The 17,687-nt window shown below is 44.8% G+C and overlaps 1 protein-coding gene across 5 annotated transcripts in view; it reads left to right on the top strand.

The window, feature by feature from the left end:
* TSNAX (translin associated factor X) overlaps positions 1 to 13,609 on the top strand; it is a 393,490-nt gene extending 379,881 nt beyond the window's left edge. For all 5 annotated transcript variants that reach the window (XM_032491816.1, XM_032491821.1, XM_032491819.1 and 2 more), the window contains 2 exons: positions 9,709 to 9,873; positions 11,453 to 13,609. In XM_032491816.1, the coding sequence (XP_032347707.1) occupies positions 9,709 to 9,848 (140 nt within the window). In that variant the 3' untranslated portion in view covers positions 9,849 to 9,873; positions 11,453 to 13,609. The remainder of the gene's footprint in view (positions 1 to 9,708; positions 9,874 to 11,452) is intronic.
* The last annotated feature ends 4,078 nt before the right edge of the window (positions 13,610 to 17,687 follow it).

Here is a 17,687-nt window from a genome sequence, read left to right as displayed (position 1 = left end):
ATCCAGTTCACAATGTCTTCTCTCCAGTTCTTGATAGTCAACATATGTGATGATTAACTGATCTGACAACTAAAAATATCAGTGAGTTCCAGACATGCACACAGTGAAGCCAAAGAAAATGAAGTTTTCATAGGATGTGAACTGGATGTGCAGGGTTCAAAGGGTCATGGGTCTGACTGGCTCAGTTTCCTAGGGGCTTTCGTAATATCGAGAAACCCAAGTCCAGCTTCGGTTTTCTTTACCTTACAATTCCGCCATGTAATGGGCAGAAAAATAGCACAACTAACAGGACTTTGGATCGCTCCTTTCCAGTTTTTTCTTGTACAAGACTGGATGCACTTGGTGTCACACCTGCAAGTACCTTCATCAACGAAACTGGTTGCCAGTGGGCAAGCTGTCACGGGACTCGACTGGCTTAGGTGTGGGTTCGCGTGGAGCCCTGGACCTCCTGCTGGTCTGTGGGTGCAGTCAGTTTGCCTCCGGGTAGCTCTTCTGAGGACAGATGAGTGGGCACAGGATGGATAAAGGGATACACAGCCCCGTCCTATATCTTTTAGTTATTTAATCACAAGTTTTAAAAATTAAATAAAATTATTATTATTTTTTTAATTGAAGTACAGTTGATTTACTATGTTGTATTAGTTTCCGGAATACAGCATAGTGATCCAGTTATACATACGTACATATTCTTTTCCATACTCGCTCTCTTTATAGGTTGCATACAAGCCACTGAATGTGTCTAAAAAATGACATAAATGGGGGGATGGGAAGTGGGGAGGGATAGGTTAGGAGTTTGGGATTAATAGACACACATTACTGTATGTAAAATAGATAAACTACAAGGGCCTGCTGCATAGCACAGGGAACTAGATTCAATTTCTTGTAATGAGCCGTAATGGAAAAGGACCTGGAAAAATATATACATTTATATGTGTACCTATAACTGAGTCACTTTGTGTACACCTGAAACTAACATTGTAAATCAACTACACTTCAATAAAAAGTAAGAATAAAAAATGACACAAATGAACTTCATTCCAAAACAGAAGGAGACTCACAGATAGACAGAAAAAAACCTTCTGGTTACCAGAAGGGCAGGGGGGAGGGAGGGAGAACCTGGGAGTGTGGGATTGGCAGATACTAACTACTGTATACAGAGCAGATAAACAGCAAGGTCCTGCTGTAGAGCACAGAGAGTGTTTTCAATGGCTCGGCGTAACCTGTAGTCACAAGCTGACACTCCTCTAGATGAAAGAACTTCTCTGTTCGCATCCTACCCAGTAGTATGACTTTTATGAGAGGTATTTGTGAGAAATGCAGCTGTTTTGGATTTGGCTTCTTGTTGCTGTCTTACTTTCCAAAAGACCAGTTCTTACCATACTTTATCTTATGTGTGTGTGTGTGTGTGTGTGTGTGTGTAAGTCTGTGTATTTTTAATAGCTCTGAATGGTCAAGGATGAATCTTAACCACAAGTATTCAGATCTGCAGTTTAATGACAGATTCAATGCTATGTTTCCTTCCTCTTTATAACCTTAAATCTTTCACCTTGCTTATTAAACTTAGCAGGAAATTTCTTCAGCTTAATCCGTGATTGTTGCCACATTACTCAAGGTAGATTTTTAAAAGCAGATCTTCTGTTTTCCATAACTTCCTGCCTCCTATGAACTAATGTTTAAGCTCTTATTAGAAGGTCGGCCAAAGAAACAGTAGAGGCAATTCTGTTTTGTGCTTTTGTGTACTCCACATTCATGGAGCGCAGATCTGAGCAGTTATCAGGGGGCGTGGCCTCCAGGCAGACGGCAAGTGACTATCTGTGGCTGGCGCCTGGGAGCAACGCCAGGCAGAGAGCCAGTGTGTTTGGAGGGCTTTCTGGCCCCACCCCGGCAGGTGGGCTTGTTTCCCGTGGGAAACACCCCGGGCTTGTGGTGGGCTCCGGTAGCAGGTCGGAGGTTGTGTTAGTCCCTTGTTTAGCAATTTTCCAGAAGGTTAGTTTCATTCTAGAGAATTTTTTTTTTCTTGAGTAGATTTGGGTTGTGGGGAGGAGGCTGAGAGGGGACAGAGCTGTGCGTAAGTAAGACCTTTTTAGTTTTCTCACAGCCAATCCAAGCCAGATTCAGTAGCCGTGGAATCACGGACAAGTGATAAAGCCACTCTAAGCATCAACTTCCTCATCCGTACAATTCAGATAATACCACGTACCTCTAAGGTTTTCATGAGGACTAAACGAGACTATGTTCAGAAAGTATGTTTAACGCAGTTCTTATATACGGTCAAGTGCTTGGTTTTACGTAGAAAATCATTCTTAAAGTCTTTGTCACAAGCTGATCTACATCTCATTTTTATATGAGGTTTCAAGATAGGCTGATTCAACTGTTTTGCATAAATGCTTGAAAGAACTGATTGGTAACTACACAATGACTTACATGAAAAGTCAATTGATTCTATTGATTCAAATAAAACTGCTGTTCATAGATAGGGATTATTGTTCCTACTTGACAGTTGACAAAACTGAGGCTTAGAAATGACACAGCTGGTCCAAAGTCATTTCTGGGGAATGGTGGAATCTTCCAGCCACCCCATCCCCTGGCCCTTCTTGGCCACACAGGAAGCAGCTATGCCTCTAAGTAGATGGACAAGCCTGTTCTGCGGAACATGCGGAACGTACATAAAATTTTACTATGAAAATTTTAAGCTGTAATAAAAGTTGTTGAGTGAAGTTGTTACCCCAAAAAGAGGAAGAGGAAAGACCCCAGTTCCTGTCTTACCTGAAAGATAAGAATTCAGATGCGAGACAGAAGTGCTGTGTAGCAAAAGATTTGAAAGGATTTATTAGCAAAGGGAAAGGACACCCCAGGAACAGGAGGCGGGCTGATCCCAGGGCACACAGCAGCGGGCTTGGTTTGCCCCCTCCTCTCACACCCTCGCTTAGAGGTGGGCTCTTGATTGACGGACGGCTCTCGCCCCTGGAGTTCTTAGTCATGCTTGTCCCCCTTTCCCCATGTCCTTGCCCATGATGCACACAGGAAAGCCCATGGTGGGGGGCGGCGCTAAACCACAGTGTTAATTACACTACAGTGAGCGCTGGGTCATGTCTGGTTAGGTCCTTGTTGCTACTGCACAGTTGCGGCTGCCGAGTTCTAACTGGTTTCTTGCTGGCGCTCATTTAGAGGAGGTAAAGCCCCTTTATGCCAGAGGCAGGCACACCGCCGTCTTCCAGACCACCCCTCTTCTCCCCATCTTTCTGTCTGGTGCCCCCACTTATCTAACTACCTAATAAAGCTACGTTTTTGTGAGACTTTTGCTCATCCTTGCTGGGGAAAGTGGAGACACAGAGGGACTGTGCCAAACCAAGATTGGGAAACACAAGCTTAGGTAGTGAAGTCACCCACTCCCCTCAAATAAAATCTACACCACAACATAGATTTCAACCCCGACTTTCCTCTGAAACCCTGGCTTTGTTGGGTGTCAGGGATTGCAGGTAAATACGCAGAAGGCATCTTTGAATTCATAAGAAGCGGTGCTTGGATTTGAGTGGAACGTGATGCCCTAAGATAGAAAGACATCTTTACTCTGCGGAGGCTTCTTACACAAACCAAAGCGCTCGTTTCAAATTAGAACTGATCTGGAGATTCAAAGGGGCTGCTGGAATCCTCCAGCCAAACTCCGACTGTTTTGTGTTCCCATTTTTGATCAAAGAGACAAAGCTGAGTCTGAATGAAAGAAACAGCTCGCTGTCAACAACGCAGAAGCATTTCCCAGCAAGGGTAATATTTTTGTTTGATTCCATTAAGTGCTCGGCCAGAGCCGCCCATGCATTAGATGCGGGATGCATCTGATTAACCTGAGTCCACGTCGGACGTCCAGGTTCAGAAGTTTCAAGTCTTGGGTGCTATGGACGCTCGTTCCCTGTGTGGCAGGCAGGGAACTTTGCATAAGGCATGTGCATGAGAAAGCACGGTTAGTGTAGTATCAGCAGAGGGTGGGCCAGTCGCCAGCAGTGGAGTTGTTTCCAAACAGACCCTCCGGGTACCCTGACTTAACATCAGAGCCACAGGCAGCCTGCTGGGGGTCTCCTGCTTTTATGGAGAAGACCCTGGGTTGACAGATCGGAGAAGGGGGAGGAGACAGGGCTGGTCTCTTCATTGTCTTGACAGGCTCAGTGAATTACACGTAGCGCGACCAAACAGTGACACCAGCCCTTCAGCCGCCGCGGCGCCCAGCATCTAAGAGTCTGCACCATTAATTGGAAAAGCCAGCCTCCCAGAGGTGACACGCCTGGTGTCTGAGGCGAGGAGGGGAGGTGTGACTGCACTGCCACTCAAGCCAGGGTTTCCAGGAGCGCTAGCCCCAGTCTCTAGTACAATTTCACAGCCATTTGGGGTCCTAATTAGCAGGTAGGTTTTGAAAAACATGTTGAGGGTGTGGAATGGCTCCTCCACGTTTGAAACACTTGAAGCGCAAACCATCTGAGTTCGGCGGATTTTTATTTTTTTCACAGAGATTTTGCTTACTTTTTCTCCTTCAGCTTCTACAATGCACTTTCAAAAGAACAGAAGTGCGCCCGGGACTGGGACACTGCTCGAATATTTCAGACCCCACAGGGTAGTTCTGCCTGCCTCTGAGTCACAGAAGAGATGGGGACAGACTGATTCTATCTGTGGCTCTATTTACATCCCCGTCTGGGAAAGCCTCCTGGAATTCTCTTCTCTTTCCTTATTTGGGATGCGTGGTGCCCAGTCAGTTCGTTTTGGTGGTACCCGATGGCTGCAAATAGCCTGAATACATCCAGGCGCAGCACACACACCACATCATCCCCTTAAAGGGCATTTTCAGATGTGCAGCTTAAGGAGACAAAGGTAATGAGAGTTTGGGGAACTTGCTCTGTCTCCTTGGAAATGCTTTCTGCTTCTAGAGCTAAAAAGCTGAAAAACACGGGGCTCCATGTGTGTTATAGATGAGAAGATGGGGACCCTAGGAGTTTGCTGTTAAGCATTGTGTATGCTGGGCTGATGCGCTTCTGGTGTCCAGGGCCACCCTCGGGCCCCCACCCATGGGAGTGGGGCGGGAAGAGGAGGAGTTGGCGCACTGTAATGCGGGGGGAAGAGGGAGCCTAGGAGAGCGTGTGCTCACCGCCATCACATCCACTGAAGCAGGGCGTGTGTGGGCGAGAATTTGCTCTTTGCTCTTCAGCAATTGTGTTCCTCACCTTTGGCTGTTCCACGAAGGAGAATTCCCAGCACTGTGGCGGTGGTGGCTGCAGAGGAATCCCTGTTGATAAGAAGAAAGAATCTAGCAAATGAAAAGCTGTTTCCAAGGATGTATTGTTGTTTCTTTTTGAAGCAAACTAGGTCAAATGAAGACCTATTTTTGACTAAAACAATCTGCCTGGAATCTCCATTGGCAGGAAAACATTCAATTGCTTTTTGCTTGTTTTTTTTTTTTTTTAATTGAAGTATAGTCAGTTTACAATGTTGTGTTAATTTCTGGTGCACAGCATAGTGATTCAGTTATACACACATATATTTCTTTTCATAGTCTTTTTCATTATAGGTTATTACAAGGAATTGAATACAGTTCCCTGTGCTCTACAGTAGGACATTGTTTATCTGTTTTATAACACTCCACTGACACCATTGGACAGATCTTCGATTGTTTTTATATATAAACAAAAGACCCCCTTGAAAGCATTTGAGGACCTTTGCACACGACTGCCCTAAAGGACAAGACTGCGTCGCCACCGGAAGACATCTGTGGAACATGTTTCCCTTCACTCATTGCAAACACAAATCTGCACAACTTTGCTATCAAGAAGTTATGCACTTACCGAATACATGTGTAGTCTATCTCAAGGTAGTAAGGAATGGTCTTTCGTTCCAAAAGTGTTTTTAAAGACATTGGCACGCCCATCCTGGTGCCACTGTTGTAATTAATGTGCTAATTTTCGTAGATGCCACAGATGTCTGGTGGCATATCTGTTACAGGAGAACTGTATACATACTTAGCTAGAGAGGGTTCGATGGAGAGACATTCTAAGAATCATTTAACTCGTTTGAGACCTGTTTTGCACGTAGATGTAGTGAACCTCTCTGTCATATATACATAAATTCCAGTGCTGGAGTTTTACTTTATTTGTTCAGCACTTTGACAAAAATCAAGGTCAAATATATCCATTGGCTTTGACCATGAGCTTGTTGGACAGCAAGGAGAAAATCTGATCTAGTCCTACTCTACCTCTTAGTAGCCTTAAGATTTTAGTGAGATGTATCAAAGAGATAGTTTATTTTTCTGTAAGTCAGTGAGAAAATTTTGCAAAAAAGGTTTTCAGCATAACCTCCAAGGGCACGTCTGTAGCCTGGACCACTCCTGACCTTCACACTCACATCCACTTCCTACTCAGCACCTCCACTTGGCTGACAAATGGGCTTTTCCAACTTAACGTGTCCAAAATCCAATTCCTCCCCCTTCCTGCCCCGAAAACCAGACTCATTCCCAAGTCTCCTCCTTTTTGATAAACTGCAAGTCTTTTCCCAGTTCATGGCTTAGAGAGAAATCTGAGAGCCACTCTTGATGCCCCTTCCTTCTTCCAACATTCTAGACCGAGTCCACTACCGTGTGCTGTTGGCTCTGTCTTCAAAAAACACCCAGAATCTGACCACCTCGTGGCATCTCCACTGCCTCCAAACTATCATCTTTTTTTGCCTCCTCTTATTTCCATATTTCTGCCCTCGCACCTTTTACTCTATTAAGGATTAAAGCAGCCAGAGTGATCATGACCCTCCCCTGCTCCAAACCCTCCCATGGCTCCCGACTCCCGATCTAGCCACGTGCCCACGTGTGTTCATTTTCCGCTCACGCAGGTCAGCGCCAGGATGGCGGTGACTTTGTTCCTTTCACTCCCATAGTTCCCGCCTCCAGACGGTGTCTGAGCACACAGTAGGAGCTCTGGATATGCCTGAATATCTGAACAAAGTGAAGGGAAGAATGAGGAACTCTGGCTACACTTTTATTTGCCCAGATGCTTACTGGGGAAATATTTCCAGTGTGGTTTTTTGTTTTTGTTTTTGTTTTTGTTTTTTTTGGTAAACACATTGATTTAAATATGAAAGTATGAAAGGACGCACATCCACCGTGAATATTACAGAAGTATGGGGGGAGAAAAAGGAACTCTATCTCCCTCCCAGTACCAGTATCTAGAAGTCCACCTCTGTGTCCTCCTAAGGTGCCTTCTAGCCAGAAATGGCTTATCTCTGTAGTCTTTTTCTTTCTTTCTTTTTTTTTTTTTTGGCAAAATTAGGATCATTGCACACAAATTGTTCTGCAGCTTGCTTCCCCCCCCCCTCCACTCCACATTTTCTCCTGGACTCCCTTTTGTATAAGTACATTCAGAATGTTTTGGAACTCACATGTAGTATGGAATCATACAGGCGAATTGATTAGAGAGAGGTAGTTGTAAATAAAAACATGATTTTAATCATTTTGATGAGTATGACTCCATAGGCTCACTAAATTGAGGTTTCCAGGATTTCTGATGTCTAGCCCTGCTTAGACAGAACCGGAGCTGTTTGCTACCTCTGCTGCATCAGCAAATAAACCTTAAATCTCGTGGTGCCTCACAAAAAGCTTTATAATCTCACAAGAAAAAAAAAAATGTTTTTAACCCCAGCCCCGTGCAGAAGGCATGCGAATCTGCATTTTGTAAGTGAGACAATTAAAGCATGAAGTGACTGGCCGGCTTCCCCCAGCTGGTGGTGAGACCCTCTACTCCCCGCCCTCTCACTCCTCCCTGTGCCCGTGGAGATTGACATTTGAGGGGCTGATGTTACCTTAGATGATAATTTAGTCATTTTCTCTTGTGGCTTCTCTCTCACTCTCTTTTCTAAAACGTTTTCAGTGTGTTCTGCCCATAGAAGAAATTTTATGCATTCTTTTAAGAATTCTTTAAGAAGCATCTCGTTTTGGTTCAGTGTCTCTCTCGGAAAACCTTTGCTGTCATTGAGCAGATCACAGAGAGGGGCCGGGAGTCCCGGGCTGCGTATCAAAGGTGACGAAGTCTCAGGAGTGTGTTGAGATTCATAAGCCGCTTAAGCTCCTTGCTTACTCTTTGTCAGTGTAGCAGAACTTCGTGATTAATTTGCAGCTTGGTTGTCCGTCTGGGACCACTTATGCTGTTCCTTGTATAAAGTCCTGTGTGTTTTCATAAAAGCTCAGCAAGAGCTGTCCTGAGAAATGGAGGGAAACGAAGCCTTCTCAAAAAGAAAAAAAGAGAAAATGGACAAGTATTGGATACTTCCTTCCCTTACGCCCTTATTCCCCCAAGTTCACGTGCAAGGAGTTAATCATTGTAGTAAATGTGTGTAAATTACGTAATGATGAAATCTGGCGAAGCTTTAAGAGGATGAAAAGCTGCCGAAAGCTTGTCAGGTGGTTCTGCATTTTTGGCTTAGGACAGGTTCATTTGCATAATTCCCAAGATCCTCTGGAGTTCCTTATTTAAAAAAGGAAAAAGGATGCTTTCTTTCGTCATAACCTAAGGCGTCTCTTTCTCTTGACATTGCATTGACATTGTACTTGGATAAAGCAACGCTGGGATCTGTTTGCAGACATCTGGGAACAGTGAGATTTCTGCAAACTACTCTCCCCACAGTTTTCTGTTTTCCCCATGTCTGATCTCGTGATATTCAAATGGTCTGACCTCATGTGGTGATTTACCAGCACTTCAGTGGTGTTAACACACGTCTATGTTTTCTCTTAGTTTCTGTTGGATAAAGTTCAGTCAATTTACTGATTGAATTAAAAGAATTCAATCCATCTCTCATCCTGTACCTGTCTTAGAACTGTTCGGACTACAGGTACAAAAGGAAAGAACAGAGGGGTCTAACTGGATAGACAGAAAAACCACCATTGGTTAAATGTTCCCCCAGCTTAAACAGCCTTATTTATTCCATATAATTATTTGCTAAGTTCTCTGTGATTGTTTTATCTCTATGTGACATAACTTTACAGATTAAGAAACTAGGAACCCAACAGTTTAGAGAAAAACCAACTAACCAACCCAGAAAAAGCAAGCTCCCTGCACTCCGTCAAATCTTGGGTGCCCTGAATAGCTATTTTGCAAGTACCTGGGAGTATAATACCACGGGTCAGCAGATTAGAATCTGAAGTGGTTTAGAAGTCATTGTTTCATGAGAAAACTGAGGCTGAGAGTGATTTGCACAGGTGACAAGGCAGGTGACTGACCAACAGGGACTGTAACTCCTGACTCTGAGTCTGGACCTATGGCGGCCCCAAACCCTGGATTGCTCCAGAAGGCTCCGATTTCCCGCCGCCTGCCCCTTCCGCAGTCCGAGCACTGGGATGAGACAGTTGCCCTGCCCCCGTGGGGGTTTAGCGGGAATTACCGTCACGCTGACCATACACCTTAGAGCAGCCCGTTTGCCATCTGTCTTGGTCTAAGAGCTGACTCTTCCTTTCCCTTTTGGACGCCTTACTTGAGATAGTTCATGACCCCAGGCCTCGTTGAAATCCCAATCCCTCTTAAAAGACACTTTTGTATTAATATTTAATTCCTACAATTTGGAAGAACTTGAAAGTGCAATTAGACAGCCGGGCCCATCTGTTGCCAGCAGGCACGTGGCTCCTACCAGGCCCCTCGGAGGCTGCAGGGGCCGCCCGTCACCTTCACATGTGTTCCTTAACAATATGTGCACAGTCTCTCAAGAGGGAGCTCCAGATGGTGAAGGAGACTCTGCAGGCCATGATCCTGCAGCTCCAGCCGGCAAAGGAGGTGGGAGAGAGGGAGCCCGCTGCTTCCTGTGTGACAGCTGGCATCCAGGAGTCACAGGCCTGAGGCGTGACAGGATGGGGGAAGGAGGGTGAGTGACCACGTCATCGACACGGGTGCTCAGGGGGCCTCTTCCGCCTCCGCTGCAAAGCCGATGTGATGGACCAGTGATGGAGACGCGGAGCCCGGATGTCGCCCAGGAGGAAGGTGGTCCACATTCGCTGTCCTGGGACTGAGATCAGGGAGCCAGTTGGAATAAGGCGGGGCAGTGATCTGCTGATTCCCTTCTAAATGCCAGTCAAGGGGCACCTTGACTGTGTCACTAACAGGAGCGTCCCACACCGGACTTGAAAAGTCTTTTCCTTTCAGTCCCCGTCAGGCAGAAGGTGGGGTGAGTTCTGCTAGAAAAATGTCCCTTTTCCTGTACCATCTTGCTTTCTGCTGCAATTAAAGCATCTCCTGATTTAAGAAGCTCTAAGAAAGAAACCAAACATGCGTACCTGTTACATTTTCCTTCCAGGCACAGGATATAAGGGAGCTAATTAACCTGAGTCTGGACTGAGCGGTTTTTCTCCTTCCTTCCCCTGCAATTCTCTGTAATCTCAGAAGAATCAAGATGAAAACTGAAAGATTTTTTTTTTTTAAGTAACAGCCTCTCATGGGCAGCCTTGCGGTTCTTCTGTGGTGACAATGCCTGTCTCCCCAGCATGGGGCCCCTGAAAATTCATCAGGAAATTCTGAAATCCACCTACAATGAGAGCAGGAAGGGAGGAGGGGGCAGGAATGGGTCAGGTGATGTATTTAAACTTTCGAGCCTCTCCTGTTTCCCTCCTGAACTGGTTTCACTCAGTGCCAGGCAGGACGTGGAGGTGGAAACCATCAGTGCAGTCTGGTATCCAATGAGGCAGTATAGTTCTCAGCAGTGCGCTACTCAGTAAAGCAGAGCCATACTCAGTAAAGCACTGTAGCACTCAGTAAAGCACTGTAGTCCTCAGTAAAGCACTGTAGCACTCAGTAAAGCACTGTAGCACTCAGTAAAGCACTGTAGTCCTCAGTAAAGCACTGTAGCACTCAGTAAAGCACTGTAGTACTCAGTAAAGCACTGTAGTACTCAGTAAAGCACTGTAGCACTCAGTAAAGCAGAGCTGTACTCAGTAAGACAGTATACTCAGTGACATGGGGCATCGCAAGCCCGTCCCGGCTCAGGCAGCTGTAAAACAGGCTGAGCACAATTAGGCAGCACTTCCCAAAGTGCACCGAGGAAGGCAGCCTCGAGAGATGCCCCAAAGACCCACAGCGCTCCCGTGGCTCAGGCCCCTTTGGGAAACGTGCCTCGCCATGGTCTCCGCTTGCAGAGCCAGGCGCAATTAGCATGTCAGCCTGTGAGCCCTCCTGATCTTTTCCAGCCGCTAACTTCCCAAGTTTAATGGCTCATAGCTTTTTTTTCACTTCATTTCATTTCATTTCATAGCACATCAGTCTAGTGTTGTGCAGCGCTGCATTCTCTGGGGGAGTTGTGGTCCGAACGCTGATTTACATCACTTATACATGTGTGTTAGAGACCAAACCCGAACCCTTCGCAGGGTTGAGCTTCATCCCTCCTTGCCGTACTTGGGAAGTGTAATCGACTAATCGGTCTTTTTGCACTTCTGTCTCGTTAATACCCACAGAACAGTGATGCTCCTGTCTTCATTCGGATCCAGGGACACCGAACGATCTCTGTCATTTCCCGAAGTCACACTGGCATTCCTGGGAGGCACCTGCTTCTTTGCTAAGCCTTCTGTGCTGTGTGGCGCTTCCGTCTTCCATCAGAAGATGCCCCTGCTTAAGCCAGCAAGTGACCAGGGTCCAGGGAATGAAGCAAAAGCACAACATGAATTTTCTCATTGTGTTTCTGACAGTTTTCTGCTGAGCATTAAAAAATACACTATACGTATTTTAAGACGTATAATTAGTTTGTTCCAGGAGTGTTTGGTTTTTCAATAATAGAGCAAATGCCTAAATTATTTATAATCATGTCTAAAAAAATATTATGTACAAGTCACATGGCACATGGAATTCTTGAGTCCTTGAATTAATTCCAGTGAAGCAAAATTTGGGACGAGTCAAGACTGTCTCTAATAAATCCCTACTTTGACAAGCGTTGTTTTAACAAGCCCCACAAGACATCTTAACAGTCACTAACCCGAGCGTTTTCTATTACTCAGGTACCATCATGAATAATTCTGATAGGTCATTATGCCTTGAAAATTCTAGAAGCTAATTACTGTCTGAGTGTGCCCCAAATAAGGGGTCTCCAGTGCCTCCAGTGGGCAGTGTGCCCATTTCCTTGTTGAGACCCTGACCCAGGCAGGTGAATGATGCTTTAACTACAAGCTCAGCTCATCCGCAGTCTATGCTGTTGTCAGAGGCAGCCAGGAAGCCTGCCCGAGGCCAGGGTGTTTCCTCTGACCCTCTGACCTTCTCAGGACAAGCCCCTCTTCAGTCACTGTGACCCTAGAAGACCCAGGACTGTACATCTCAAACCCTAGGGCAGTGTCTGCAGGGCAACCTCAAAAGAGATGAGAGCTTGAATCTAAAAGCAGCAAAGCAATAAGGACACAAATCCAAGCTTTCGTGGAGACAATCAAGACCACAAGCAAAGGTGCAGGTGGAGAATGATGGCTTTGGGTCTGAGTCCACTGTGGCCCGTGCGAGAGAACAGATGAGATATTACAGGGTCCTCCGTGCTGAGATGCCGGCATCCAAATGGCCACTCATGCACTTCCTCCAGCCCGACTTAGCGGGGCGTCTTCCGAGTCAGTAACAGTCCTGGTTCCTTCCTACATCCTGAAATTTCAACATCATAATGATCTTCCTCAAATCAAGTTAACGTGTAACGTTGGGAGCTTTTCTTCCTGGGCAGTAGGGCTGGTTTCCCCGCCCCAGGAGCATGGAGAGGCTCACATGGGGGCGCTGGGACTGTCCTAAGACCTTTCTAATCATTATCGCCTTTAATCCTCATTTCAGTCTTACAGGGTGGGTGTTTGTAGTTGGTGAAATTGAGCCTTAGGAGACTGCTAATGTACCCCACAGCACGGAGGTGGAGGGCAGTGGACTGGCAGCGGCATTTGGGGACAGGTAGAATGCTTCTAACTGTGTTCTTCCTAGCGTACTTGTAATGTCTTTTGGGGACTATGAGCCATGGAGCATATTTGCTCGCTTAAGAACACATGTTGGGGGCAGGGGTGTATAGCTCAGTGGTAGAGCACGTGCTTAGCATGCACGAGGTCCTGGGTTCAATCCCCAGTCCCTCCATTAAAAAAAAAAATAAAAAGAACACATGTCCACCTTGGGAATCCTGCCTTGAGAATCAGAGAATCTGAGCCTACCACCCATCACCGTCCTCACCAATCGTTCATTCCCCATCCACCTCAAACGCCATGCCAGGAACAACCACTTACTGCCTGACATCATGCAGATTTTCTTGAAAATCCCCATCCAATTGGTATTTTTCAGAAAGCATTTCAGGAAGCAACATTGTGCCCATTGGTTAATGCCTCCTTGTATAAACGATTTGATACTCATGTTTAATAACCTCACCTTATCTAATCTTTGAATTTTATTATATAATTTATTACTTCATGAAATTTACTTTTCGTTATGTGAAATTAAAACTGTGATCCAAGCCATGGTTGGATATTTAACATTTTTCTTTTGACTTCTAGGATGTGGGTGATAGAAACATTTTTATCACCTTGACTCATCTCATCTTTCTGTTCCAGGACGATTCATTGTACAGTTACTTACATCACACAAAATTTTTCTAATAAAGCAGTGCTAAAAAACTGTGTATGTGTTTACTTTCAGATCTCAACCAGTCAGAAAGCAGTGGAATTTTCTATTCCAGACCCTTTGAGGAAGTTGAAAATAACATTATCACTAAGTGTTCAGAAAGACTCATGTATAACCAATCCACTATCTTCATGTTTTCCAGTCTTTGTACAAAAACAGATTTTCACCAAACTGTAGCCAGCCTTTTTTTTTATTCTGTTTTTTATGCTTAACATTATGGTATTTTCCATTTTTCTACAGAATCGTTATAATCATTGTATCTGTTGCTGCATAATATGCTATCAAATTGATCCACTATCGTTTAGGTATTGCTATGTAAATGGCATTGAGTCTTTCCAATATTTTGCTATTATAGATAAAGCTGCAACCACATCTTCATGCATATGGCCTTTTCTTTCCGTTGAATTATGTCCCTAGGGGAAATTCCCAGGAGTGAGAATGCCGAAATAAAAGGTAAGAGAGAGTGCCACTTTTTTTTTTTTGAAGTTTTTATTCTGTCATCACTTATTTCTTCTTTTTTTTTTTTTGGCAGGGGCGGGGGATCACTAGGTTTATTTATTTATTTTAATGGAGGTGCTGGGGATTGAACCCAGGACCTCGTGCGTGCTAGGCATGCAGTCTACCCCTGAGCTGTACCCTCCCCCTCCACCCTACTGTGAGTACCACATTTGAAATGGAACATGCATTAGAGAGCAAACTGAAGGTAACAGCCAGCCCCGCAAGCAGCCCCCTCCTCTGCTGGCGGGACTCCCAGCCAGCTAGTGATTGGTTCAGTTGGTTTTTTGGTGTTTCCTCTCACGAATATACCCACGATCACCACATCAGGCAAATCACAGATGCACAGTTTCTACCATTAAAATGAGCAGTGTGGAGCCTGCAGCCCCATTTCACTGATCTCCTTCACTGCTGCTCTTGTTGGTCTGAGGCCACGCTGTTTTGTCTCCAGATAACATGTGCCGAGTCACACAAGGATCCAGGATTTAAAGACCACAAAGTTTTTCCACTTTGCCAGCTGTCTTCTTGAACTTTTGTTTGAACTTTTGCAAAATGAAGATGATAATAATAAAGCCAGCCATTCAAGGGTGTGGAAAAACCCAAAGTCAATGTATAGGAAAGGCTTTTTAAAAATAAAGCAACAGATACAGGCATTTAAAAATGAGGAATCTAAAAAAAAAAAAAAGAGAAAAAATGACACAAATGAACATATTTACAAAACAGAAACAGACTCACAGACATAGAAAGCAAACTTATGTTACCAGGGGAGAAAAAGGGTTGGGAAGGGATAAATTGGGACCTCAAGATTTGCAGATACTAACTACTATATATAAAATAAATAACAAATTGATACCGTATAGCATAGGGAACTATATTCAATATCTCATAGTAACCTAATAATGAAAAAGAACTTGAAAAGGAATATCTGTATGTATATGTATGACTGAAACACTATGCTGTACACCAGAAATTGACACAACATTGTAAACTGACTGTATATCAATAAAAACTAAATAAAAATTTAAGAAAGGTTTTTAAAGTGAGGAAAGTTTCTAGAGTAGGGAATGAAAAGAATCAGTCCAACAGAGAATGCAACTGGGAATAAGCCTTGTGATGTACATGGCAATTCAAGCGGTTATTTTTGTATAAAAAGGGGTGTTTCACATTTGTGGCTTTGTGCCGCCCTTCATCCCCCGGTTCCCAAGGGGGTCTCAGACACTCAGGAGAACATGAAAGGTTGAAACAGAGAGTGCTTTGAGTAACTTTTACTAAATCTACTCACCTGTCTGAAGGGGAAACATAAACACCCAAAGGTCTTTCTAAAGCATCCTTCCCAACCTCAGATTTGCCCATGGACCTGAGCTTGGCTTCAGACGACCAGGGCCAGAGCGCTGGTACCCGACACATTTCACATCCTTAGCTCCCAAGCGATGTGGCGATGTGGGTTCCAAGCCCCTGTGAGTTACCCCAGCTCTTGGTCTCTTTCCCAAAGATGCATTTCTTTTTTTAAAAAATGTGTATAGTTGATTTACAATATTGCATAAGTTCCAGGTGTACTAAAGTTGCATTTCAACATCTGTCTCTTTGTTTTCCCATTCTTTTGATCTCCAACCGACTTCAATGACCCACATTCCTAATTTTTACTAATACTTCCGCCCTGGGTTTTATTATTTAGACCTCTTTGTCTTTCCTCATTCATTTGCATTTCCTGTTTTGGAGGAGAAAGAAAAAGTGGGAGTTCCTGATGCCTTGAGAGCTCCAAGGTGACTCAAGGATTCTAAAGCACCCTCTTCATTTACTAACGACCTTGAAGGGACTCTGGCTGGGGCTCTGGGGTTTATCTCCGCCTTGAGTGGGGGCTCCCGCCCTCCAGCAGAACTAGAAGATCTGTAACAACCACACAGCTGGGGATGCTGGGAATGGGGACCACACTGCTTCCCTGTGAGCCTTCTGTAAATACCAACCCTGCACCAGGTCCTTCTCCACTGAGACGGAAGTGTCCGATGCTTTGTGTCTGCCCCCAGAGTTCTGTTCTTTACAAGCAGGATGAGGAAGAACTCCTTGACAGAGGAACACGAGGGGAGATGGAGAGACGTGGATCATACACGCTGTGGGCAGAGATGCTGCTGGAGGTATGAAGAGGGTGTTTGAAAACAGGAAGATGACTACAAAATAATGCACCCTTACAAAATTCAGGCAATAAAAGAGATACAAATCAAAGAAAAAGAAATAAAAGAAAAACAATAAAAGAAATCAGTCCAGAGGCCAGGGGGAGGCAAATGACGTGTTGTAGCCTATGGGGAAAAAAAAAGACATAAAAGACCTTTGTACAATGGCATGTGCTACACAAGGCACAGAGAACAATCTCTGATTTATGACTTTTCACACTAGGAAAAGTCAGACACGCAGAGGATGTGTGCCAATTGGGATCTTGCCAGGTGGGGTTTTGACTTTTAAGGGCAAGTATAGGAAGGCATCTCTTCCAGGCTCGGGGAACCACGTACAGTATGTCTCAGCTGTGAGGGAGATGCTCAGCTAGTCTACAAAGTCACGTGAAAGGGCTCATTTGGTTTCAAGCAGTAGGCGAGGGGCAGGACAGGGAACAAGCGTCCTTGCCTTTGGAGTTTGTGCTGTGCCAGGAGCCCAGGGAAGAATTCCAAAGGCAGGCAGGGCACGGACCAGTGGAAGACTGACCTAAAGCAAGTGACCTTGGGGGTGACACCAGATCATCCACTTGTGGAATTAGAAGTCACTCAGTTGGGAAGGTTGGGGGGCCAACACTGAATCATTTGCTTGCTCCTCCCACCCCACACCCTCTCCCTTTCTCGTTAAAACTCTTGTTAAATCATCTGTTCATTTACGATAGTTACAGCCAATCTGAAATCACAGCCCCTAAGAAGATTGCTATAATCACTCTCAAATGCCTAGTTCTTATTTGTCACTTTGTTATGCTATCAAGAGACTATGACTCACTCTACCGTGATGTGTTTCTTCAATCCTAAAGAGATTCCTCCATCCTGCAGAGGAAATAAAGGATTCTCTTGAACTACTGAAAGACTTCCCAAATTAGGGGAAAAAGAAGTTTATAAAGACACACAGAATGAAAGCTTTTATTCCCCAGACATTTTCTGGGGCAGACGTGATTCCTACATGGCAGCCAAATCATGCTATTGGGGGAAAATTCGTACTTTGGTTTTGAATTGTGATGGAAAGCTTGAATGGAACTGTCAAAATGGGCATATTTCCTATGTTCAAGATGACATCCTTGGATAGAAGGGCTAAGAAATTCATCCATGCCCATGCAGCTATGAAACTTGACCATGGAAACATACGGGATGGTTTACAAAGATTCAGTAATACCTCACTGTCCTCGGATATCACAGGTTCACTTTGTAGCCCCTGCAGCACGGCTCTAGCTTCCCCCATTTCATTAAAACTCTTCTTACACATGATCTGCCACATCCAACTGCATTTTCTTTGCCCTCGTTCGACTGCAGTTTGAAGGCAACATCTGGTGTTGAAACAAACCTCTTCCTTGTTGAATCGCCCTTATCTCTGGGGATCTGGGCCCCTACA

The sequence above is a fragment of the Camelus ferus genome, chromosome 11, assembly GCF_009834535.1.
Source record: "Camelus ferus isolate YT-003-E chromosome 11, BCGSAC_Cfer_1.0, whole genome shotgun sequence".
NCBI classification, from domain to species: Eukaryota; Metazoa; Chordata; class Mammalia; order Artiodactyla; family Camelidae; genus Camelus; species Camelus ferus.
Note: the sequence above shows the minus strand (reverse complement) of the source record. Positions and strands in the feature narration are given on the sequence as shown.